Source organism: Myxine glutinosa, chromosome 13 (assembly GCF_964187855.1).
Source record: "Myxine glutinosa chromosome 13, kmMyxGlut1.1, whole genome shotgun sequence".
NCBI classification, from domain to species: Eukaryota; Metazoa; Chordata; class Myxini; order Myxiniformes; family Myxinidae; genus Myxine; species Myxine glutinosa.
This window is the reverse complement of record NC_136273.1, coordinates 18362852-18390664: the sequence shown is the minus strand read 5'-3', so window position 1 is coordinate 18390664 and position 27813 is coordinate 18362852. Positions and strand designations below refer to the sequence as shown.

Below are 27813 nucleotides of genomic sequence, written 5' to 3'. Positions count from 1 at the left end.
TTGAGTGCATGATGCCATGAGTATGCCATGAATTGCCATGTGTGAATGCTATGTACGTCATATATGAATCAGTAATGGACATTACATATTTTTGGAATCTGCGTTTAAAAAAAAAAAAATATATTATACCGCTTTGAGCCCACCGATACATCAATATCGGAAAAAAATGTTGCCAACGGAGCTTAGTGTCTTGCGACATCGTGTCTCTACTCGATGATGTTGATTCTTTGCAGGCTTACAGAGGAACAAGAGGTGAAGAAGAAAGTTGAGCATGACATAAAAGTTACCATTTTTACCCTGATGAGCGAAATCAACCGCAAGGGAAAGTCTCTGATGCAGCAGCTTGAGGTATCGCCTGACTTTTTACACATGCACACCATTTTGCACCATACGCTTTGAAAACCTATCTCCTTCACCTACCCAGTTCATTCATCACACTCCACATCTTTTCCCAACCATCATTCGCTCTTTATTGGCACCAATATAGAATGGGTGTTTATTTGGTCTTCTTTGGCTCTTGTTTCAACGAAGCTACCATCTCAGTCTGTTAACACATAGTTTATCATTTGTGCCCTTAGCATATGAGTGGAAAGCGGCAGGAGCAACTGAGGATACAGCAGAAAGAAGTTGTGCGATTGGCCAGACAGGTTGATCATGTGATTGACTTTTCAAGATGGGCGGTTGCTGGAGGCAATGCATTGCCATTGCTTTTCAGCAAGAGATTGGTGAGGGAATTGTGTAGGCTTGGGAATATAGGAACTCGAGACATTTTCAAGTTTTGTTTTTGAAGTTTGGACAAATGCGCACCACCTGTTAAAATGTGCAATTTGAAAGAAGAATACCTGTAGCTCAGTTGCCTGCAAAGAGAGATTTGGGAAATTTGACACATGTGCTCATTGTTTGAGATGACGAGTGTTTGTTTGTTGGATGTTCAAAGCATTGGGAAAGGGATTGATTGAGAGATTGACTACTTGCAGGCTATTTGCAATGCATTTCTATTTTCATTGCTGATCGTGCGTAGTGGCTGGAAGAATGGCCAAGAGGTACGCACACTCACCTCGAAGCTGTCCAGCCTTGGATTGAATCCCTACCCAGCAAAAAACTATCATCCCGCAGTTTCCCAGGCGGGGTGATTTGTCAATGTGTGCTGTCCCTCAGATGGACGTTAAACTGGGCATCCCGTCTGCGGTATTAGTTTGTGAACGTTCAAGATTCCTTGGTGTCCTTCGCGAAAAGTAGGCGAGCTATCACCGGCAACATGAACAAATTCCAAATTTTGCTTTAACTACTGCTGGTAATGTAGCAGCAAACCACCTGGTTTGCCCCTTGCTAAGCTCTGTAACAGAGTAGTGTACATCAGAATCAGGTGCATAGAGGAGCCTATATATTAACTAGAATGGGAAGGATGTTGTTTTGATGGACAAGTTTGTGCCTCCAGCTCTACAGGTCTGTATCAGTTTTCTTGGCCTGATGTTTTCAAGGCATTGAAGGCCTTGCCAGAGCTACAGTAATCATTGCAGAGAGTTGTGTTGTGTTGTATATAACTGAAACTTTGTTTCATTTCTTTCCCACAGATATTTTTTCAACTCCGTCGAGTGCTGCGAGCTCCATGCGAGCCATGTCCCTTGCCCCCAGGAACCCTTCGTTTTCACTGCGATAGCAATCTGTGGGCAAAAAATGTTTTTAATTTGGGTGAGTTCACTTGACGACTCGACTCGACACGATACTTGAACCTGTGACCTTGCAGTTCACTTCACTTCACCACTCGACTCGACACGATACTTGCACCTGTGACCTTGCAGTTCACTTCACTTCACTTCACGACTCGACTCGACACGATACTTGAACCTGTGACCTTGCAGATCACTTCACGACTCGACTCGACTCGACACGATACTTGCACCTGTGACCTTGCAGATCACTTCACGACTCGACACGATACTTGAACCTGTGACCTTGCAGATCACTTCACGACTCGACACGATACTTGAACCTGTGACCTTGCAGTTTCCTTCACTTCATGACTCAACACGATACTTGAACCTGTGACCTTGCAGTTTCCTTCACTTCACGACTCAACACGATACTTGAACCTGTGACCTTGCAGTTCACTTAACTTCACGACTCGACTCGACACGATACTTGCACCTGTGACCTTGCAGTTCACTTCACTTCACGACTCGACTCGACTCGACACGATACTTGAACCTGTGACCTTGCAGATCACTTCACGACTCGACACGATACTTGAACCTGTGACCTTGCAGTTTCCTTCACTTCACGACTCGACCCGACACGATACTTGCACCTGTGATCTTGCAGTTCACTTCACTTCACGACTCGACTCGACACGATACTTGAACCTGTGACCTTGCAGTTCACTTCACGACTCGACTCGACACAATACTTGAACCTGTGACCTTTGCAGTTCACTTCACGACTCGACTCGACACAATACTTGAACCTGTGGCCTTGCGGTTCACTTCATTATGAGACTTGAGACTTAAATCTGTTTTCCCTAAACCTAAAACTTTTATACGTGAACACCTGTATTTTAATCCATTTGTTGTTTTACTCTTAAATGACCCTTAATTTATACATTTTAAAATAAAGTTCAGCCTCATATCCCTTTCCTGTTTTTCCTCCCTCTTTTTTTATTTATTCCTAGGCTCTATTGTGTACGATGGGCGACGCCCAAACTCGCTCCCGTTGTCTCCTACCATCATTCCTTCTGTTTTTCCTCCTGGCCAAGGCCCGCCAGCACCACCAGCTCCCTTTCCTACACATTCCAATCCTTTCCCTGAACACATGTCTTCGGTCGCCCATCGAGTGCCTCGCCCCATACCCCAGCGTCCAAATTTGTTTCCGTCCAGCTCACTTGCTGCTGGAGTCAGGCCTGGAGAAGTGGCCGTCATGCAGGTATGTCAGATGATCTTTCTTCTACCCCACCCACAAACTGGCCCTAGCTCCGCCCCACTCGAGTTTGTTGTTTTTAACTTTAATTGTTCTGAAGACCTGTGGCAGAAAGTGGACTTCTGTGTTGTCAATTTTGTTGTCCTCGTGCTTTTATTAAGCAGTGAAGCCGTTTCAATATTTGGTTATGTCCTTCCTTCCTTCCTTTCTTCCATCCATCTATCCGTTCATCCGTTAGTCAAAAATGAATAAGAACAACCTTTCTAACCCACCGTGTTTAATTCCAAAGGGTTATAAAGTGTAATTCTCGTGGGTTCTAAAGGGTAATTCTAAAGGGTTTTGTTTGTTTGTAGGCTTTGCCCATTTCATATGAAAAATGCCAAACCGAACTGCTTCCTTTGGACACGGGTGCAATTGTTTTGTTTTTATTCTCTGTACATGGATGGTTAGCCCATGGACAACGGCCACTTGAAGACAGCTTTTCCTAGAAGTCTAACATTTCGTTAAGCATATTGCTGGAAGGTCCTGACTGGTGGAGCAGACTACCTAAGGAGATCATCATCTCATATGCACCCTGTGGATGCTTGGCTACAGAATTGCTGGAAGTGTGGCTGTGCCACTAATGCAGTCCAGTTACCTGCTTCCAGTAAGCTCGTACTCATTTTGCCGACCTGGGAAGCATGACAGGCTGAGGAAAAATGCGTCATCTATTTATTTACTCCCCCCCCCCCCCCCCCCCATGAAGGCCCTTGATTTTATTATTATTATTTTTAATGTATGCGTTTTGGTAGTTATGGGGCATGCCATATCTACAAATGACTTGGCAGAATGTTCCTCCCCATAGTCGACATTTTAACCCGATATAATTTTGGGCTTTGGGGGATTGATGCCCTCAACCGTTTACCCATCATGATGCATTGCAATTGGTGCTGATGGAAACTTTTACATCCATGTTACATTTGTCCCTGGTCATCTGTGTTATTGTCCTGTGGAGATCTCTCCAATTCGTGTTCTCATTTGTCCCACCGCTATGAGTCCACCTGACCCCATTTTTGTTCTTTCGCCATGTATTGCCTGCACATTCTTAAGTGGTGTGCAAGCTTTACGATGAGCTTTAATCCTCATTTTATTAGTCGACAAATAAAATGTATCAAATAATTCAAATAACTTTATCCAACCTGAGTTTTATCGACTACTTATAAGAATTAGGAAGCAGACTGATCTACATTGTTCATTTTGATTCAAATCCCCTTCAACACCCTTCAATTTCTCTCAGCCCCCAACCACCCTCCCTCCCCAGGCAATGCCCACTGCTGGGATTAGAAACCAGGGTGGTCGAGCAAGCCCACTACAACACATGCAGCATCTTTCTCAGTCCGTGGGAGCAAATGCCCACTCTCGGCTCAACCGCCCTCCGCCACCATTCATGAGCACTTTTGCTCCTCACCCGACCCTTCGTTCCTCACATCCTATCCCATCGGTGACCAACCCCGAGAACCTGCCCTATGTACCAGACATCCCACAGATACAGGTGAGTCGTTCGGTATTTTGCGACAGTTAAAGAGCCGGGTTGAAGACAGCGGTGAACGTGTAATCGTAACGATGATTATTCTACCCAGTCGACTTGTGAACACCCAAATGGATTAACTTGGCAGGGTGCAGTTAGTGTTTCACCATCAGTAGCCAAGAGTGTTGTAAATTGTCATCTGCAGCGTTAAAAGGAATTCTTCATTCAGATTGGTAATTCGTCAGCTTTATAAGTGAAACGACTTCAAAAAGAAAAGAAAAGCTTTAAATTTTGGAAGTGTTGACCTATTTACTTGTACTATTATCGTTCTCATATAGGTGGAAATATATGGTTTATTGTGCTATGCGTAACCATTTTAATTTTGAAGGTATTCAAATCGGTGATTAATCAAACGGAAAACCTTTGTCCATTCCTTTTGCAATATCAGGGTTTTGACCTGTTGGTTGGTGCACTCCATATCTTTATTTTTCCTGGAGAGTTTCCCCTGTGACAGCCCCCAAGCAGTTCTTTCACCACAAAATTGATGGATCTTCCTGAGATCAACATCACCAGTGTTACAGAAGAGAATGCTAGTTCCAGCAAAAATGAGCAATCTGCAGTGGCGGCACATAATGATCAATGAACAGTGGAAAAGGAGTTGTTTTTCCACCAGAATAAAATTATCCAAAGGTGCTGACGTTTTCAGGTGGCCACCCATCATTTGAGTAAGACTGCCCGTTGCTCCAGCCAATTGTCGATGGACCCCAAAATGTCAGTGCTTTTGTCCCTTTGTTTTCTTCCTTTGGTGGAAAATTGTATTTATTTATTTCACACTGTTCATTTACCATGGTTATACGAGTACAAGGAGAAGCGAGACTGAGCATTTAGCAATGAAGAGCCTAGCTGCGTATATAGATTTCAATTGATCAGAGAGTGAACGATCTATATTAAAGATCTTTGTGTGGACTCTCACACTAACTGACATCAGACGGATAACAAGAGCCTGTGCCATGCTTTCGCAAACATACGAGGCCGATTATTTTTGTTGTGCTTGGAACACACAATTCGGGTTTTAATTAAAAGGAGCTGGTTACCACCAGAACTCCAGCAGTTGTCCATCGGTCTACCGCCGACTACTTTCTTAGCCATTCTTTTCATAAAATACGAAGTGCAGTTTTTATAATCCGGAGTTGTTTTGCGCTCAACTAATTGAGGCAACAAATGTTGACTTGGTTGGAAAAAAAAACAACCGGATTGTGATAGGCCTGTATAGTTCTGGTTTTACCATTGGTTTCGTTCTTCTGTTTCGTGGGGTTCAGGGTGGGGATTATATAACTCGTGGGGTTCAGGGTGGGGATAGGGCCCCAATTTTCTCTGTAAATGTGTATTGTTTCGCTTCGCTCCCGGTGGTGGTAGTGTATTACACGACATCGTGTCTCTTAATCTGAGGAAATTAATTAATCCATCCATAAGAACAGGTTCTTCGCTGGTCTACAAAGTTTTTGCAGTGATTGAAGAGTAGAGCTATACCTTTAGCAAATGGCTCACATTCCATTGAAATTGCATCTTTGTTGAGAATGTTGTGAGCCTGCCTGTGTCATTTTTTATTTTGACAGTACTACGGTGTATAGGCCTACAGTACCATACATCAGTACTGTAGAACTCCGACATTCGGGGGGATAGGTTCCTGAAAAGTACCCCAAATCCGCGAATATCGGGGCAATTTACAATGGGGAAATGGGGGATAGGTTCACGGAGGTTCGCGATTCATAATAGAAAATATGAAAAGTTTAATAATTAGTTTACGAATGCACATAATTAGTTTCATTAAAAATGCTTACAAATAAAAATACTGGAAACCATTCCAAAAGGTTAGCTCCTTTTTGCTGCGAGTGACATGTTATTTTATTGAAAACGAACCCCATTCCCCCACCCCTCCCTCCGTGCAGAGGGTTTGTGATTGTCTCTGCAAGCCAGACTTTTCCTTTCCTCTTTTTCCTTTTTCCTTCAGGGGTCCGTGGTGCGGGGATGGATTATGCCCGCAAACACCGCAAATAGTCGGAGCACAGGGGCTATGAATGTAGAAGCAGGTCACATTTTATAGACCGCGATTACGTGGGGTCCGCAAATGTGAAATCCGTGAATGTCAGGGTTTCATGGTATTGTATAACAACCGGCTGGACAACAGCAATAAAGGCCGGTGTGGCCGCTTTTCAAAATAAAGGCCGTTGTATGCAGCAGTGAAATAAAACGTGTGATGAAAACAGCCATTAAAACTGAGAGGAGGTTCCGGTTCCTCGGGCGAGGTTGCGTGCGTCTGTGCTCCTCCATAAATTGTCAAAGATAAGTTTCTCCCGATCGTTTTTGTCGAATTTATCCTGTTTATTTTGCTGTGTATATGGTTACTGTGTGCTTATAGTTCAATCTTGTTTTGTAATTCGTGCAAATTTGTGTGTATGAGTCGGATTGTTCATGCCGTGCTTGGGGCCTGGTTCCTTGAGGCCTTCCCAGTCTCCTCGTTGGCCTTTTGTTTATTTACGTTCGTTCTTTCACTGTATTTCCTTCTTTTTTTTTCACCCCCTACTTCCCCCGAACCTCTTACCCTTTGTTTAATGTCTTAAATACAAAAAAAATTAAAAAATAATCCTTCTCTTCTCACGGCCTCCCGCCCCCACCTAAAGAGAGAAACAGACAGACAAAGAGTGACAGACAAAGAGCGACAGACAAAGAGCGACAGACAAAGAGCGACAGACAAAGAGAGATGGGAGAGACAGGAGAGACCAACTTACTTTGGAAGAATTTCCAGGATGAGTTGATGTCAGAGACAGTAGAAATGGGAGACCAGCCCAGATGTTTGATGGCTGCTTGAAGACTATGCCAGCCGGCCTGAGTGAAATGCCAGACTCCTCGACGCTGGGGAGGCTCTCTTTGAATGGCCAGACAGGTGTCCACTTTAACAAGGAAATGATCAGATGAACCGATTGGAGCAGAAGAAGAACAACAGACATTTGCAGGGAAGTTAGTCATGACCAAATCCAGAAGAGATTATGTACAGAATCCAGAAAAGACATGACTGAGATCCGGGTCGGGAAATTGACAGATTGTGTCAGTCCCAATGAGTCGCAGAAGTCCTTTGCTGAGGTGCCATGGCAGGTGAGGGAGGTACCCACACCCACAGCCAGCTGGCATGATGACAGTTGAAGTCGCCACATATGAAGAAGAGAGAGTTGGGATGAGTGGATAGAAGTTGGTCCATGTTGTACGACAGCGAAATGTAAATGGAGTCATCACTGTTTGTTGGACAGTACAACACACATATGAACAAAAGGTGGGAGTGGAAGCCATAGCCAGATGTACTCCTGGGGGCTTGGTGGAGTGAGCGGAGTGCAAGGAGAGTGAGGAAGATAGTTTTTGATAAAGATAGCAACTCCACCAGCAGGACGGGGCGACAAAAGAAATAATAATTAATTTTTCAAAATATGAAAAACTCGTTTACAGATCCAGATTCGGATGTTCACTAAAGTCGAATCAATTTGTTCTTGTCTCACACCCACCACCAAGTTTCGTCCAAATCCATCCACAACCTTTTGAGATATTGTGCTATATATCGTTTTTGGCTGCATCTCTCAATGTTGAAGAATCACTTAAAAAATATAGTATCCCCAACCCGATCTTCACCAAAATCTAATCAATTCGTTCTTGTCACACACCCAACCTTTCCACCAAATTTCGTCCTAATCCATCCATAACTTTCTGAGATAACCTGCTCATAGACAAATTGACAGACAGGTGTGAAAAAATAATATCCACCCACCTTTGGTAGCATAGGTAATAACCATTGATCAATGAATACTGTTTTCTCGGTATTCAATATTGATCAATGATCAATGATCAATCAATAAATGATCAATGAATTGATCAATGAATCAATGAATACAATGAATACCGTAAAACATTGCTTCAAAAAGGGGACCGAAAAACAACAACAACCACAGTTCCCGAAAAAGGCCAACCCCCGCTTGCGGGGAAAAATGGCCTCTAAAGGTGGTTTTTAATGAATACTGTAACGTCCAATAATTTTCACATACTGACAAGGACGTCTACAGAATACTTCAATTTTACGAGAGTATTTAAGATATTTATAACAAATAGCGGACATATCCTCTCCCATGAGTTTTCATGCTGATGTCTTCAATCTTCAATCGCCGAGAACATTTTGAAGATGCCGGAAGCTGGTGTTTGATTCCCAAAAACAAATTTTCAAAGTGAAGTTTGCCTTGCTTTAATTTTTGAGCCTACGCTCCACCACCAAGAATGTCTTCAACATGCGTTACCCTTCATCTTTTATTTATTTATTTTTCATGACAGGAGTGAATATCCTTTCACCGATAGCGCTATTAGTCTATTTGGTTATGAGAGCAGTAGATGCTGGTGAGGTCAATCGGATTCCTTCGGCTGTCTTTCCAGCAGGAATTAGTTGTGGAAGTAGGGTTCATGAAGGCAATTATAACATAGATATTTACCATATTTAGGTTAACTAGGACGTGCCCGTACGTGGGTGCCCGTACGTGCGTGCAAAAAAGCATGCGTGCAAACAACAACAACAAAAAAAAACTTTGAAACCACGTGGCAGTAACGACCACAGAACCCCCCCCTCTATTTACATGAAATGGTTTGGTCCATTCGCAACGACCACAGAACCCCCCCCCCCCCCCTCTATTTACATGAATGGTTTGGTCCATTTGCAAAGCCAAAGCGAACGGCGAACGGCTAAATCGCCATAGCTCGGTAACTACTTCTCCGATTAATATGAAACCTTGAAAAGGCACATCCTCAGGTCCCCAGCAATATACCTGGCAAGTTTCAAGTATATCGGACCCGTGGTTGTCGAGAAACAGCGGTCACAGACAAACACACACACACACACACACACACACACACAGACACACACACACACACACACAGAGATTACTGGAATTATAGATAGATAGATAGATGAATATAATTACGTGCGAGTCAAAGGGACATTATCCTTTCAAAAGTGCACGTGGTGGTGGTGGTGGTTGTTAGGTCCAGGAAATACAAGAAAGGAACGAATAATAATAATTGAACTGTGCAGGTGTATCGCAATCGATTAATTATTATTACTAGGGCGTGCCCGTACGTGGGTGCAAAAAAACATGCGTGCAAACAACAACAACAAAAAAAAACTTTGAAACCACGTGGCAGTAATGACCACAGAACCCCCCCCCCCCTCTATTTACATGAAATGGTTTGGTCCATTCGCAAAGCCAAAGCGAACGGCTTGCGAGTACGGTAGAACCCCCCCCCCCCTCTATTTACATGAAATGGTTTGGTCCATTCGCAAAGCCAAAGCGAACGGCTTGCGAGTACGGTGACCATACCTTGGGAACCACTTGTCCGATTAATTTCAAACCTTGAAAAGGCACATCCTCGGGTCCCCAGCAATATACCTGGCAAGTTTCAATTAGATCGGACCCGTGGTTGTCGAGAAACAGCGGTCACAGACAAACACACACACACACACACAGACACACACACACACAGACACACACACATACACACAGAGATTACTGGAATTATAGATAGATTATTTTCGACCAAATCAACGTCCGTTGCCTCAATTCCATTAATCTGAGTGCAAAACACTTCGAGGTTTGTTATACTTTTTATATTGTGAAAAACGCTCAGCAAGTTAGCCGGAAGTTGATCAGCTGACAGCTGCTGGCAAACGGCTTGTAATGAAAACGCAACATTTGAATGTCATTTGTGGGATGACTCAAGAAAGCACGACCTGCAAGGGACAACAGATTTCCTGGCAATGTGCAACTCCTTGGTGGTTGTTATTGTTATTATTATTATCTTTTTGGTCATTTTTCGATTTATCTACTTGTTTATTTATTTATATATATATATTGTTACGGATTCGTCCCTTCCGCTGTTGTGGTTTTCATCCACTTGAAACCCTTCTGGTTCTATGTATTATTATTATTATTATTATTATTGGGGTTTGAAGGAAACGGCGATTATGGTTATTGTTGTTTAAGGGAAATGGTTATTGTGGTTAAAAGGTTAAAAGCGCTCATGGAAAAACGAGACAGGAAACAGGATCGAGCACCGGAAGACGACGATAGAGAGGAGGAGGAAGGCGTGAGGAGACAGGGAAAAGACGTGTCTTGAAGCTCTGTACCGAGCGTGGTTGAGCGAACGTCGCGAGTGAACTTGGAGTCCGTGAAAGGAGTTTCGTGCGATTGGAGTTATCGCGGGAGTATTGAAGAACCTACGTAGTCAGGTATAGGCATTGAGGTTCTGGAGAATCCTCGCCTAAAGGCTTCGGCTCGAGTAAGAGCCGACCGCCATTTTGACCCTCGTGCGTCGTTCACTGAACAAGGTTTTTGCCGCGTCAGCTGGTCTCACTCTCCGGTGGTCTGCCGGGGATGGGTGTGCACTAAAGCGGCGTGTGAAGATTACACTGCGGTTCGTGGATTGAACGGTCAATGTACACGTCTGGATCGCGTCTTTGGGATTTCTATTTGCACTGCCCGCTTGCTGTTGGTTTGGACCACGTGACGGTCCACGCCTTGCCTACACCTCCTTACTCGCCTCATCGCCTCTTCGCCGGGATCCCCTCTGAGTTATAGAGACATTGAGGAGTGTTCTGTTCTGTTCACTGGGAGCGCAGTGAGTTTGAGTTAGGTTACTTGAGAAGATGGTACCATCTTAAGATATTGATTGCTATCATTGTTGTATTGTTCTTCCTGTGTGCTTTTTAATATACTATTTGTTTGTTGATAACCATTGGTGTGGTTTCATTATTGATTTTGACACTGAATAACATATTTTTTCTGCCGTGGCTCCTCTCGGGGTTCGGAGGTATACCGAGACCAGGAGGTCGGGGAGGAACACGTAACAATACAACAAACAAACAACAACATGCATTTTAAGGCCATTTTCCCTGCTGGAGCGGGGGTTAGCCTTGCGGTCCCCATGACAATCTTCTCCATCTTGCCCTATTTTCTGCATCTCTCCCTGTTAACCCACTTGCCCGCATTTCTTCTTCCACCATCTTTAGCCAAGTCTTTCTCGGTCTTCCCCGTCCTCTACTTTCTTCTACATTCATTAACATCACTCTTCTCAACCAGTCACTTTCATCCTTCCTCAACACATGACCAAACCATCTCAACCTGTTCCTCTTCACAGCATCAATCACAGGCTCTATTCCCATCATTTTTCGCAATTCATCATTTGTCTTCCTCTCTCTCAACGATACTCCGCACATCCATCGAACCATTCGCATTTCCACCCTTTCCAACCTTCGTTGCTGCTCTACGTTCATTACCCATGTCTCGCTCCCATAAATCATAACACTTCTCACACATGCAGCATACACCTTTCCCTTCAGCTTCAACGACACTCCCCTCCTCATCAGAACGCCACACAGTTCCCGAAACTTCTTCCATGCACATCTCACTCGAGCAATCGTTGCCGAGTCTGATCCACCTTCTCCATTCAGCATGTCTCCGAGGTGGCAAAATGTTTTCACACCTTCCAGCTTCACGCCGTCTCCAAGATCCAACTCAACATTTCCTCCATCTGCAGCTCCCTCTGTGCACACCTTACATTTGAATGTAGCTGCCACACTGGTTAATGACCCTCTCAGACCACTACATTTTTGATGAACCCACTCAGCGCACATTGTACATTGAATGGAGTTCACTCTGACACCCTTCCTGCACACAGCACAGGGCCACTTCCCAGTTCTTTCCACCTCACCACATGCTTTACCACTTGCCATCACCTTCGTCTTTCCTATATTCACCTTCAGACCTTTTGTCTCCATACATTCCTTCCACTTGTTCATCTTTTCCTTCAGTCCATCCATACTTTCCGCAATCAACACCAGATCATCTGCATACAACAACTCCCACGGTAAACCCTCCTTTACGTTCTGAGCCAGCACCTCCATCACAGCTACAAATAGTAGTGGACTTAGTACTGACCCCTGATGCACTCCCACCTTCACCTCAAACTCACCACTGTTTTCGTCCTTCGTCCTTACAGCTGTGCGCGCTCTTTTGTACATTGCCATCACTACTCTGATCAACCATTCCTCCACTCCTAACTTCCTCATTGCCCATGTCAATACTTTGCATGGAACCCTATCGAATGCTTTCTCCAGATCAACAAACCCAAGAAACAACTTCTTCCTCTTCTCCATGTACTTCTCCTGCAACTGCCTCACAATAAAAAGCGCGTCTGTCGTTCCTCTTCCTGGCATAAATCCAAACTGCATTTCGTCGATCTTCACTTTGTTCCTTATCCTCCTCTCCAACACCCTTTCCAATACCTTCATTCCATGCTCCAATAACTTTATCGCTCGGTACGAGCCACACTCTGGAGGGTGGGGAACACAGGGGGGGAACACGTAACTATATATATATATATGTATATATATATTTTTTGCATGCATCACAGATCAACCAAAGTAAAACAAGATTTTCGAAAAGCAACGAACAGTAATTGAATAATTAATTAGGCAATCATGGTGTAGTATTTTATTTGTGGAGAAGATGAATGTTGAGCCTATTTCGGCAAACCTAATTATGGGCATACTGGCAATTTCCTGTTATGTTGATTTGAGTTTCCTTCAATTGTCATCCCAAAAGCTGGATGATCTGAGAGCTGCCGGGATAGTGACTGGAGCGGGGTGTCAGGGACGCAGTCCTACAGAGCTTCCACCTTATCCCCGCTTGTCCCCCGCAGCCTTCAACCATTCTCCTTCCCACTCTGCACCCTCACCTAGTTTCCAAGGTATGTTACTTGCTTATTGGCCATTGGGCACCAAAACTATAATGATCCAGCATTGTTAATTATCATGCATTGTTTGAATACATTCCAGGTGTGGTCCCAGCTCCTCAACCACCGCCCCCTCTGTCGCTTCTGCAACGGCCTTCCAGTGCCTCCAGCAATAGCAGCAGGAACAGGTTGGGAAATTATGGCCACCTGTACCTTATGACCGTAGACTACGGATTTTTATGTTAAGAAAATAGGCCTTTTATGTTTTGAAAAGCGGAAATATATTTTTTTTATGTGAAAAAATCCCGAAATATTTTTTTCCCCCGTTTTATTCATTTTTTATTATTACCAAGTTTTTCAGAAATCAGTCAAAAAAAGAACAAAAAATGGTAAGCTTTTTCCTGCACAACATTAAGCACTCTGGGCTAGTAAACAGGTAAAAAATGACGCTCAGGTACCTTTATTGCAACCGCATTGTTTGATAAGTAGAGGACTAGAAGAAATTGACAAGATTGCCTTTTAGGAACCCTTTTAGGAACGGTTAAAGTAGGTGTTTGAAATCATTATCTTGGTAATGTTCTCCTTGGTGAGGCGGTGTCGGCGGTCGGTGAGGACGTTTCTGTAGACGGAGAAGGACCTTTCCACGTCGACGCTGACGATGAGGCAGTACCTCAAGAGGGGGATGTCGGCAAGCTTGACTCCAGCCGGTACACCAACCTCAGATCCGTGCTGATCTCCATCCAGGATCAAAGCCACTGTCCTCAGCACACCAATGTCGGGATTGCGCTGCAGCACCGCCTTGAACTTGGTGAGCAGGATCTCCTTACGGCAGCCTCGGATCTTTTCGAGCTCTTCCTTGGCCTGATCAAGGAGCTGGAAGGCCTTGACCAGCTCCATGCCGGCCTCCTCCAGCTGCTTAAGGATCTTCGGGATGAACGATACGTGGGCATTTAAGAAGACCAAACTGAGCTTGATGTCCGCCTTTCCGAACAGGTCCTTGGCACTCCGGATTGCCATCGCGTCGTCATCGTTCAGCTGGTCCACAATGTCCTTGACGGCCTCGAAGTGCTCGGCGTAAAACACCGCGGCGTCGATCCACGTCCCCCACCGAGTCAGAATGGGCTCCGGGGGGAGAGAAAGATTGGGCTGCTGCTCCTTCCAAAGGACAACACGCGACGGGGCTTTGACGAACACCTTCTTCGTCGTGGCAATCAGGTCGTTGACGTCCTTGAACATTTCTCGGACTGTCTCGCAGACACGGTGGAGCGCGTGGGCAACGCAAGTCACATGCAGCAAGTCCGGGAAGAGTTCCTTCAGGACATGGCCGGCCTTAATCATATAGGCCGCGGCGTCGCTGACGAGGACCTTGAGGCACTCCGGCTTGAAATCAGGCCAAAGATAGCGCAGCGTGTCATTGACTGCGCGCACGATCTCCCCGGAGTTGGTCTCCTCCAGAAACATGCACTGGACGAGGTGGGGACGAAAGTACCCCTCCTTGGACAAGCGTCCTGCGATGATGTTGGCCACATATCGACCTGCTGAATCGGTCGTCTCGTCGACGGACAGCCAGATGGGCTGCTGTCCGAGGTCGGCACGGATCCCCGGCAAGGCCTCGTCGTAGCACTTGTCGAGGTAGTGCTTTCGAATCCAGCTTTCATCGGGGATCTGGAGAGTGATGTGCTTCTCCAGGAACGACCGGAGGGCAGGGTTTTCCAATTTCGACCATGGGATGCCAGCAGCCAGCATGGCCTGGCACAGCTCCTGAGCCACGGCGTCGCACTTGTGCCTCTTTCCGCCACCAAAGTCCTCGATGGTGGCTTGCATGACCGTCCTCTTCTTCTTCAAGGCCAAGTTGCTCTTGTGGCGGTCTCCTCGGACATGTTGGGCCAGCTCAGACTTCTGCTTCACCCGGAAAGTCTTTTCACAAGCTCGACAGAAAGCCGTGTCACTCGACACGTACTTGAAGGTGGCCCCATCGCCGCCAGCGTTGAATTCCTTCAGCCACTTGTCACGAAGAGCAGCACTCATCTTGATAGACTTGTTCACACTTTGTGTACACTCTCTCACTGTAGTACACCGCCTCACTGCTGTACACGCTGGGGACGCAACGCACGCAAGTGGACGCAACGTTTTGTTTTTGAGATCGATCGCAGTTAAAAATTTCGAAAAATTCCCCAATTTATTTTAGCGTTGCCAGACATTTTCGACCAAAAAGGGCATTTTATTTTATTTTTCCCGAAAAAGGGCGAAATTTTTTTTTCTCCAAAAATAGCAAAATAATTTTTTTGCGCACAAAAAAGCCGTTTTATGTGAAAAAATATTTTTTATTTTTTCACATAAAAATCCGATGTGTACGGTTATGAGTCATGAATGGATTTTGTTTTCCTGACTTTATGAGCATTCTTTCTTTTATCTTTTTCCTCTTCATCCCTCTGAAGACTAATTTAATGTAGTCATTTTATGCCTCCCCTGCCCAAGGCCCTGAGGCGTTATGTTTGTCTCTCTGTCAGTCCATTATTGTCCCCCGTCGCACCGCGGAGCGAAAGGGGGACTATGGTTTTCCCGTGCGTCCGTGCGTGCGTGCATAAACGAAGGACCGAATTCTAATTGGGTGTGTGGGTGCAACCCACGTCAAAATTCAGGATGGCCACCGCCATGTATGTCTGACGCCATGTATGTCTGAACATTGTGAGCGGAATATCTTGAAAAATAAGCAAAGTACCAACTTCTAATCTGGTGTGTAGATGTATCTAGGCACAAGGAAGAACGCTATTTAAGATTGGGTCGCCACTTTAAAATCCAAGATGGCCGCCACCATATATATGTCTGAACCTTGTGAGCGAAATATCTTGAAAAATAAATGAACTACTAACTTCTAATCTGGTGTGTGGGTGTATCTACGCATAAGGGAGAACGCTATTGAAAATTGGGTCCCCACGTCAAAATCCAAGATGGCCGCCTTGCGTCTTCCACTTTGTCAACTCGCATCACTTCAACGACAGGGGACCTCGGCGTAATGCTTGTCAGTTTTTTTTTCCAATGGTAACTTGTGAACAGCTAAAAGGATTTTGACCAAACTTGTAACAAATATGGACGGCAAAACAAATATGAAGTGATTCTATTTTTAATTTAAAGGGATGAAGGTCACATGGCCTTTAGCTGAACGAACCAGATTTTTGTTACTGCAATGGCTTATGAACCTCTGAAGAGATTTCGATTTCATTGCCTTAGTGTCCATTTCCATTGCCTTATTTTACAGTCTGCTTTTCATTCTTTTTGTTTATTGTTGCCCCCACCCCCCTTCACTTCCCTTCCTCACCTTCCTATCTATCTAGTGTTACCTCCGACCCTCTCAGCCGAATCTCCATAGTCAAGGTGGAGCAGGTGAAAGTAAAAACGGAGCCATCAGATGAGAGTGTGGCACTTCGACCTCCCTCCCCCCTTCTGGCGGAGTCAAACACGAGTTGACGCAGCCACCCAACCGCAGTTCCTGCATGGTACGTTGCTATCCTGTCTGCCCTTTTTTTTTCTTCTTCTTCGACTTTTTTGTTTGTGAATGGATCATGTTCATGCACCTTCAGTTTATATCAACCTTATTTTATATATATATATATATATTTATATATATATATATATATATATATATATATATATATATATTATATGTATATATATATATATATATATATGTATATATGTGTATATATATATGTATATATATATGTATATATATATGTATATATGTGTATAAATATATGTATATATGTGTATATATATATGTATATATGTGTATATATATATGTATATATGTGTATATATATATCTAATAATGTATATATATATATATATATATATATATATATATATATATATATATATATATATATAATATATATATTATATAAATATATATTATATATAAATATATATAATGGTATCTGTAATCTGGTTCTCCAACCTAATGAGCGGACAACATGACGTCATCGCCATGCACGTCCGCCTTGCCTGCAAAGTTCCAGAGGAACCATCTAGCAGTGCGTCATTACGGATTATAAATACAGATACTGTCACAAGTGCATGCAAAACTCACAGTTACCGACCTGGTTTCGCCCTTGTTGGGGCTTCATCAGGGCAACGCAGTGAGGCTTTCCATACACTTGTAACTCTGTGACCCTTTCGGTTTTTATATCAGTCACTATGCGACCTTCATATCATCAGTGGAGAACCGCCAGCAAGGTGTCCCATACAGCTGCTGCTGCACCTTGCTGGGATCGATAAGCACCGCCTGCCACGCGGTAACGTAATCTCTGGTATCCACTCATCATATGGAGTCGACCTGGTTGCGGTTTGGAGTTACTAATAATGGTATCTGTAATCTGGTTCTCCAACCTGGCGAAACCAGGTCGGTAACTGTGAGTTTTGCATGCACTTGTGACAGTATCTGTATTTATAATCCGTAATGACGCACTGCTAGATGGTTCCTCTGGAACTTTGCAGGCAAGGCGGACGTGCATGGTGATGACGTCATGTTGTCCGCTCATTAGGTTGGAGAACCAGATTACAGATACCATTATTAGTAACTCCCAACCGCAACCAGGTCGACTCCATATGATGAGTGGATACCAGAGATTACGTTACCGCGTGGCAGGCGGTGCTTATCGCTCCCAGCAAGGTGCAGCAGCAGCTGTATGGGACACCTTGCTGGCGGTTCTCCACTGATGATATGAAGGTCGCATAGTGACTGTGATATGATATATATATATAGTATATATATATATATATATATATATATATATATATATATATATATATATATATATATATATATATATATATATATATATATATATATATATATATATATATATATGACCCTTTCGGTCTTAATGAGCACTTCGTCTTAATGAGCAATATATATATATATATTGTCAGTTTGGGCAATATACATGCTGTTGTTAATTAGACTTTCAGGATGGGTTGAGTGGATATGCCCACCGATAACAAATGGAAGAACAGAGGCAAAACGTCTGCTTTAAGACTGAAACTTCATTCACCAACGGCCAAAAAAGCTTAAATCAAACATCCAAACTCCATCATCCAACATTATTGGCCTTGCCAATATAAGTAACTTGGCCTTACAAGAAATATATGCTAAATGCCAAAAACTGTTTTCTCCCCATTGCCTTCTCTTTATTTATTTTCACAATTTATCTGTCTTTCCCACCTGAAAAAATATTAAGGTGGGCACTAATGAAATGATAATGTTGGGCTTTTTTTTTATCAGTCCTGACTAATTATTTACTTATTGTGCTGAATGAATTTTTTTACCGAAGGATTGGGAGTTTTTGTTGTTGCACACACAAACGCGGACTATTACGAAATGAGCGATGCCTCTTGTCTACGAAGATAAACATAGTAACAGCTGTGAATACCGATGCCAAAACAAATAGCCTTTCCGGTTACCCGAACATGGTCTAAATAAATGATGCAAGCCAAAAGGTTTACGGTGACAAATTGTGGAGAATCTACCCTTTCACGACAGCCATGAAGTGCTGCTTCAGTTGTGGTGGCAGAAGACGTTTTGCAGATTTTTGTCTCCTGATGTGGAATTTCACTGCCAACGTCATGGTCATCAAAATATGTTAACAAATGTTTCTCCATTGATTTGATCTGAAAGTTTTAAACTCTATAGATTTAAACTAATCTGGCATGGTGAATGCTTTAAAGAAAACTATAACAGCACTTGCTAGAGCATGTACCTCCACACAGTTTACGTTTTGGATCCCACTGATGGGCCGGATCTGCATCCGGACCTGAACCAGAATCGAATCGGCTTGTTCTTGTCAAGCACTCAACTCAACCACCAAGTTTTGTCATAACCCGTCCACAACCTTTTGAGATGTTGTGCTATCTATCGTTTTTAGCCCTACCTCTCATTGGTGAAGAGTCTTTTAAAAATATTCCAGTATCCGGATCTGGATCTTCACCAAAATCGAACCAATTTGTCCTTGTCACACACCCAACCTGTTCACCATACCTTTTTAAGATATCCTACTAACAGAGAGACAAACAGGGGTAGTAACAGCTGTTATAACCTTTGTGAAACATAACCTTCGTGAGCGGAGATTAAAAAAAAGTCTCCTTGCGACTGGTCCAAATGGTCCAACAGTTGAAGTAAATTTCAATGCTGTAAGTGGAATTGTAAGGCATTCTTAATTATGCCTACGAAGTTTGCTGACTACATGCGAGGCGGTGAGGAACGAGATAGGTAACCGGACAGATAGATACACCACTGTATTATTTATATAGAAGAGTATGATATTAAGAGTTATGGTAAATGAAGGAATATATAAATAATTGGCTGTAATTTTTTCTTGGTTGTTTTGTTGAACGGGGTGGAATCTTTTCAAAAGTAGCAAAGGATTGTCCCATCAGAATATACTCTGGCACTCCCTGACATTCTCAAATGGCAAACGTTATGCAGGTGGGTAAATAATGTCTTCCTTCCACCTGACAGAAAGTGATTTCTGAGACTAGACTGGACTATGAGGAGGCTCCATGTACGCAATATGAAGAAATAGCTGTGAAGCAGTCACCATTACTCCAACTGCATATTACACAGACCAATTAATGTACACGTGTGACACTAACTCGCGTCAACGTAACAGCGTTAAGGTTGAATTTATTTGAGGGATGATTTGACGCAAGTTGGACGAGCAGGTAACACATGGAGCTGTGTAAGTGAGGAATGCGCTAACATGTTAGTGATGACGAGGTGCAACTGTCCTGGTTTATATTAGTTTCGCCTTGACTGTTGATGACTGTTTGTTTACCATTCTTCCCATTGCCCCACGATATTGTCTTGAGATATTGTGTCCACCCATGACTTCAACCTGCATTTCGATTTCCTTGAACCCTTCACACTCCAGGTGAACACACCCGAGTCAAACCTTACTCCCCCTGCTTCAAACCAGAGCGAGACAGAGGGAGAGGGAGAACAACCCCAGCCGGGCCTCCAGGGTCCTTCCCCTAACTCCAATTCGGACAGGGTCGGAGGAAAATTCGACGATCCGAACGAAGACTGGTGTGGCGTTTGCCAAAATGGTGGGGATTTGCTTTGTTGTGAACGATGTCCGAAGGTGTTCCATCTCAGCTGCCATGTTCCCAGCCTTTTATCTTTTCCAAGGTAAGGCTGAACATTGTTCGTCGTTAATTTCATCGTTAGAACCAAGCAAGAAACTTGAGGTGGAAAGTAAAGGATAGTTCGGATTTTGTTTAACATTTATTGGTGCTCTAGTGTACCATTGAGGTCTTTCTTGGAAAATTGGGCTGATGTATATAAATATATTAGTGCTGTGCCAATTAGGAAATTTGACTGTAACCGATAACTGATGAGAAAAAAAAATTCTGCTGATTTTATGCTTCCGATTCCAATTATAAAAGAATTAAATATTGACCTCATTTCACACACATGGGTGTATATCATGCTGGATCGTTGCCATGCCTGGATTAACATGTTGACGCTATTTTGTGGCTGTGAATCGATACATTTTATATCCGTTCTATAAATCGATTGGTTCATCGAACAGCACATCATTCTGTCATTTTTAAACGAACAATGAGGTACCGCGTGTGGTAATCTTCATTCCAATGAAGCAGCACTTGCATTGAAGGAAGGAAGAAAGGAAGTGGGCTCATTCGATAAGTTATTGATGGACATAAAATTAAGCATTTCATATTTGTCTGGTCATGTGAAAAGCAAGATTTATTCAAAATGTGAAAGTGGGTTACAAAGGGATTCTGTTTCGAACAATTATTCATTCATTACATAAATCGATCACCTGTTGACTCATGGCATAAATGTGGATCACCTGTTGACTCAGTGGCGCACGAGTGGGGGCTACTCACCTGGTGATTTCACAAGTTTAGAGTGAGAAGAGCCAAAACAAGGGAAATGCCACGTTTAAGAATTTTAATATTTAAAGTCAATAAAGCTCCGGTTTATTTTGATAAAAGTTAGTTTCTCTGCCTTGTGAGATGAAAGACAGTTTATTTTGGTATCATATGCTGCAGAAGCAGGACTGAACAATCTTTCGCTCGCTACGCTGGTGGGAATCGGCGACAAGTATTTCCGTGCGAGTTTCAGGAATCTTGCGGCGTTACATTCCCACCAATGAAGTGTATCAATTTCGGCGATGGATCGTCGATTCACTGAGGTGGCCGGTGAGTTCCCTGCAGATGACATCAGCAGCGGTTGTGGCAACATCTTTCAGAAGAATTTTCTTTTGTATCGATGATTCAGGAGGTTTGCCGCAATAACCTTTTTCTCTTATTGGTAGGGTTCCAACCAGCGCTTGAGTGACTCAATGAGTGCATTTGTCATCGACTGTATGCCACCATTTTTGGCGTCCCTCTCGAGCGAGCGGATCACCATGGTGATAGATGGTATAATCATGGATATGCTGGCCGATTCTGCCGACGCTTGCTTTTTCAGCACCTCAAGTGGTCTCAGCTTCTCAACCAGCTTCTCCATTATAATCCATTCATTTGAGGTCAGAACTGGAATAGAAGCATCTATCACGTGGTTTGCAACAGCACGCTTTTGCTCCACAAGTCGTTCCAGCATTCAGAAGGTTATGTTCCATCTTGTTGGCACATCTTGAATAAAACGGTGGGCTGGAATGTTCAGATTGGACTGAATTTCTTGTAGTTTCCTTGTCGTGAGAGGCGAATGTTTGAATTGTCCAACAATTTGTCTGCCAACAAGAATCAAATTGCCAATGGTCCGCTGGACCTTCAAAGCGTCATTCATAGCCAGCTGCAACATGTGATTAAAACATCCAATGCTATCCAGTTCTGCCTTCGCAATGGCTCCTTTCATGTTTGGGCCATTGTCTCGGGCCAGATAAGATGAACACTTTCCAATGGGATGCTCCAATTCTGGAGCATCTCGAGGATGCCTGCTGAAACCTGCTAGCAGTATGTGAGGTCTGAAACGGTATTGAATGCAAAATGGCATTGTAACGCTTGAAATCCGAACTGACCCAATGAGCAGTGAGACTCAACATTGATGTGGTCTGATGCTGGCTCCAGCTCAACAAGTCTGTTGTGAGGTTGATGCCATTGTCCCCACTGCTAGAAAGAATCTCTGAAACACGCTCACAGACACGGTCATAGATTTCCAGAATGATCTTATTCAATAGAAGTTGATATCGCAGCTCCATACAATGTAAGAGGCATTTGAAACCCACATCTTCCCCAATTGAGAACGGCTGGGTATCAGGTCAGGTCAGGTCAGTTATGGGAGCATGCGCCGGAGCAGCGTGTCGCCGCATCCACTTTCCGACAGTACTCCAGGGGCCCCCGTCTGGCCATCCCCCAGGCTGATGCCTGGTTGATGCCGATCAACCTGCTGCAACCGCGAGGCATGCGGTCGGCCCGTTGGCCTCCTTCACTCATGAGGCTCCCTTGCTGAGAGTATCTGGTGAGCTGGATCAGCGTGTGGAAAACGAGCCACATGTCCATACGGCCGCAGCTGACGCTCACCGACCATACAGGAAACAAATCTCATCTGAGCCTCTCTCAGCAACCGCTCGTTGGACACAAAGTCCGACAAGCGATAGCCAAGGATTTCCCGAAGAGACTGACTTCCGAAGGAGTTGAGTCTCATTATCTGGTCCCTGGTAAGGATCCAAGTCTCACATCCATAGAGCAAGACTGGAAGCACAAAGGACTTAAAGACTCTGACTTTCATCCTCCTGCATATATACCGACAGCACCACACCCCATGATCCAGTGAATCCATCCTCTGGCTCACAACATGCTGAGACATGAATAACACTGGCAAGGTAAATTAATCTCTTCGTGACCTCAACATCTTCGCTACAAACAGGCACAGACAAGACAGCAGCATCCAAGATGTCATTGAAAGCCTGGATCTTGAGTTTGACCCAGGAAATCCGTAATCCCAGCGGCTCTTCATTCAGTGCCTGGAGGGCCCCCGTAAGAATATCTAGCGTCTCCGTGAAGATGACTGCATCATCTGCGAAATCAAGGTCAGAGATCTTGACACTCCCATACAATTCACCGCAGCCTGACCTCTCCGACATCCTCCCCAGAATCCAGTCCATACAAGCGATGAAGAGTGTGGGAGCCAGTACACACCCCTGCCGAACTCCAGTAACAACTGGAAATAAGTCAAAGATGGAGCCACCACACCTCACAGCACTCTCAGTACCAGAGTATAGTTCAGAGATCAGATTGATCAGCGTTGGTGGCACCCCACGAAGACCAATAATCCTCCAGAGGGCATCCCGATTCACCGAATCGAACGCTTTGCGGAGATCAACATAGGCTGCAAGCAGCCCCTGACAAAGCTCTCGCTTGCGTTCGGTGGGTCAGCCTGGTACAGCCGCTCAAAGTAACCGGCCCAGCGGGCCTTCACTTCAAACTCCTCTGTCAAGAGGCCACCATCCTCTGCTCTAACTGCAGTATACTTAGGGACAGGCTTAGAAGAACGCAAGCACGGATTCCTCTGTAAGCAGGACGGGAATCACATGTCCACAAGTGATGCTCTACCCTTTCACAGATTCCTCGCACATAGGCCTGCTTGTCCGCTCTCAGCAATCGTACAGTTTTACGCCTCGGCTCCTGGAACAGTTCAGCTCTGCCATCGAGCCTGGCCCTGCGACTCTGGTTGATGGTATCGAGCGTCTCCTGAGAGACAAAGTTTTTCTTCGCCTGACAGTGGGTTCCAAGACAGCCACCGGCAACATCAAGGATGGTGATCTTGAAGGCACTCCACAACTCCTCAGGATCTCACAAAGCATCCAGACCCCCCAAAACCCCACTCAACCTGTTTGCAAACTCCTCAGCTACCCTCTCCTTGAGCTTGCCCACATCCAGCCAGGTTGGGATGATAGCATTCTCTTGGATTTGAGCTGCAACTTCAGAGTTGCTACAACAAGCCTGTGGTCAGTGTTGAGGAACTGAGCACTCCAGTAGACCCTGCAGTTTTGGAGCATCCACCATTGACCATCAATGAGTACATGGTCAGTCTCCTTCGCTACACCACCAGCATTGGAATACCAAGTCCAGCGATGACGCTGTGGGTGCTGAAAGCATAAGCCACTGAGCCAGCCACCCTATGTCCATGACTTCTTGCAAAGCCGAGGAACTTGGTGATATTCTGGTTCACAGTCCCAGATCCATGGGGACCAACACATGCCTCATAACCATCCCTATCAGTGCCAGTCGATGCATTGAAATCCCTCAAAACTAGAAGAGTATCTCTCCTGGGGCACTGATCAACCACAGACTCGAGCGTGGTGTAGAATGGCTCCTTCACAGTGAGATCACTTTCCTCAGTCGGAGTATATACAGAGACCCGGGAAATGACCCCCAAAGAGTGACGAATCCTCAGTCTCATAATACGCTCGTTGACCGGTGTTACCTCGACTATCATGGGAGTCAGCTTATTGGACACAGCTATAGCAACTCCCTGGGCATGGTAACCGTCAAAGCTACCAGAGCAGTAGTAGGTGTAACCACCTTCCATTATCTCACCACTATCTGGCCTCCGAACCTCAAAGTGTTGCAACACTGATGTTCAAACGCTGGAGCTCAGATGATAGCAGAGACAGGTGATCATCCTCTCTTGGAGTAAGAACATTCCAGGCTCCGAAGTGACCGCCTCAGGTGAACCTAAGGGGACCGTCGTCTGGTGGATGACTCCTCAGCACCACCCCGACACACACCTCCACAACCCAACCCAGGAAAGTTTCCCATGTGCTTTTCCTCCGATTTATCAAAGAATGGGGGTCCTGGAGGCTTTGCCCCAATTCCATCATCCGCAGGGCAGCTGCACAGGAGGTACTCCCACGGAGGGTTTTTTAAAGCTGTGTTCTTTGTGCATGTTGCGGAATGACATGTTTTTATGGTGGTTGGAGTGCAAATCCTGCCACCAACCTCCTAGAAAGAGGTAACCCGAAAGGAGGACGTCCACAGACAGAGTTGGGCACTGCATATGGATGGCCGTTGGCTCACAGGGAGCTCCTCCGCCCTTTAACAGGTCTTGTTTTAGCCCTGCTAGGTGCCCATATCCAAACACCCCCGGGGGCGACTAGACCAGGCAGAAAAGAAAACTTTTTCCTACCCCTAAGAAAATGTGTGACTACTCTTAGTCTGGCTCCTACCCGTTGACCTGCCTGGCTAGGCAAAACCTTCCAGGAGCAAATCTCCCACCAGTATAGCCCAAAGGGTCACAGAAGCACGCAAGCCTCCCCACGACGATCAAAGTGGTAGTCACAATCTGGGACAAATCAATCGCTATAATCTCTGCTAACAGCTGGTTAATGACAGCAGACTTCTCGTTGGACCTCTCCCACTTTATGACTTTATTTTCCCATAGTGATCTGCCGGGGTTGTTTTATACACGCTTATGTAGAAGGTCCAGCAACATTTGCTTCCTTCTCCAACTCCAGATGCCTCCTCAGAATATATGGCAAATTCTGCTCTATGGTGGCCTTGCAGATGCTTGACTAAGTTCGTAGTCGTGAAGTTTTTGATGATGGATCCCCCTCGAGGCACATCTTTGTTGCACTGCAGGCACGTAGCCACAGTTTGCTCTGGTGAGTTAATCTGAAAATAACTCCAAATAATACTGGATTTCGGCATTGTGCAGCAAGACGCTGCGCACCAGGAAGTGGAAAAGTGGTTTGCGCTTTTAACGTGCGGTACCTATAAGTTATCGTGTTATATAATGGGGCTGTTAAAGACTGTGTAATGTAATGCTGTTTCTCCTTCATGTGTGTTTGGTTCCTTGTTTTGTGAAATACCATGGCTTGAGATCTGGCAAGTCAGAATACTGTTCGTCTGCCTTTGAAATGTGGAAAAATTATTTAAAAGACACTTCCGTGCGCACCTGGAACGTATGCCATCTATAAGTTGTCTGCCAGGCAGTATCGTACAGTAGGAGTGATCGCATTTTTCTTTGTATTCACGGCTGTTTCTCAAGCTATGGTTTGTTTTACATGAATGAGGTGTTTTGGAAGGTATTTTGTTTCTCATTGTGAATGTCAAAGCAAAATAAATTCGATAACACGCGATTTCCGAGCCGTTCGCCATATTAACCTGTTTTACAAATTACCGAGCCAAATTTTTCTCCCCATCACATGATTGTGAGTTGTTTATAAATAATAATGTGAATGCATATCTCCTTGAAATGTCAATAATGCAACGTTGTTTTTAAATCTTTATTGAAATTCGCTCTCATCAAGGGCGAAAGCTACTCAGTTTGTCATTTGTATAGAGTAATCTATCTATAATTCCAGTAATCTCTGTATGTCTGTATGTCTGTGTGTCTGTGACCGCTGTTTCTCGACAACCACGGGTCCGATATACTTGAAACTTGCCAGGTATATTGCTGGGGACCCGAGGATGTGCCTTTTCAAGGTTTCATATTAATCGGACAAGTAGTTACCGAGCTATGTCCAAAAAACGATTCAACCAATCAGAGAGCAGCGAGTTATCACGTGTGCCGAACGTGGCGAACAGACTCTGCCTCGGACGGCACATTTGAGAGCGTATTCATTTATTTCACGTTGGCAAACTATGTTGCCGCTATGTTGGCGTTAAACTATGTTTTAAAACTAATTAAAACTAATTTGCGATTCTTTCGCTTTCCTGCGCGTTTGTGCACGCTATGGCGATTTCTTTACCAAACTACGCAAGCCGTTCGCTTTGGACCAAACCATTTCATGTAAATAGAGGGGGGGGATTGTCACCGTACTCGCAAGCCGTTCGCTTTGGACCAAACCATTTCATGTAAATAGAGGGGGGGGATTGTCACCGTACTCGCAAGCCGTTCGCTTTGGACCAAACCATTTCATGTAAATAGAGGGGGGGGATTGTCACCGTACTCGCAAGCCGTTCGCTTTGGCTTTGCGAATGGACCAAACCATTTCATGTAAATAGAGGGGGGGGGGATATAATTTTAGATATATATATAGTACGGGCACGCCCTAGTAATAATAATAATAATAATACATTTATTTTATATAGCGCTTTTCAAGAAGCCCAAAGACGCTTTGACAGAGTACAAAAAAACAAGTGCAAAAAGACAAAAATCAACAGGTAAATAATCAAAGCAAAAGGAAGGCGAAGGAGAAGAGACAGTCAGGGGTTAAATGCTGTGGGTTAAATGTTGAATGCAGTGTTGAACAGGTGGGTCTTTAGTGATGTTTTGAATGTGGTGAGTGAGGAGGAGTCTCTGATGGCGTGAGGTAGTGAGTTCCAGAGGGTGGGAGCAGCGCTGGAGAAGGCCCTGTCCCCCCAGGATCTGAATTTGGTCCGCATGGGGGGTGGGGGGGGGGGGGGGTCAGGAGGTTGGTACCAGCAGAGCGGAGGTTCCGGGTGGGAGTGTGTCTGGAGAGGAGGTCAGCCAGGTAGGATGGGGCCAGGTTATGGAGGGCTTTGTAGGTCAAGAGGAGGATTTTGTACTGGATTCTCTGGGGGATGGGGAGCCAGTGAAGCTTGTAAAGGATGGGGGTGATGTGGTCACGGGTCAATCCAACTGT

At 44.6% G+C, this 27813-nt stretch overlaps 1 protein-coding gene across 1 annotated transcript in view; it reads left to right on the top strand.

The window, feature by feature from the left end:
* Window positions 1-27813, top strand: part of LOC137438651 (E3 ubiquitin-protein ligase TRIM33) — a 92992-nt gene that overhangs the window by 39722 nt on the left and 25457 nt on the right. Inside the window, 10 exon segments of the mRNA XM_068133874.2 lie at window positions 234-348; window positions 579-725; window positions 1575-1692; window positions 2669-2919; window positions 4190-4444; window positions 13108-13252; window positions 13341-13425; window positions 16573-16684; window positions 16687-16734; window positions 20167-20423. Coding sequence (XP_067989975.2) covers window positions 234-348; window positions 579-725; window positions 1575-1692; window positions 2669-2919; window positions 4190-4444; window positions 13108-13252; window positions 13341-13425; window positions 16573-16684; window positions 16687-16734; window positions 20167-20423 — 1533 coding nt within the window.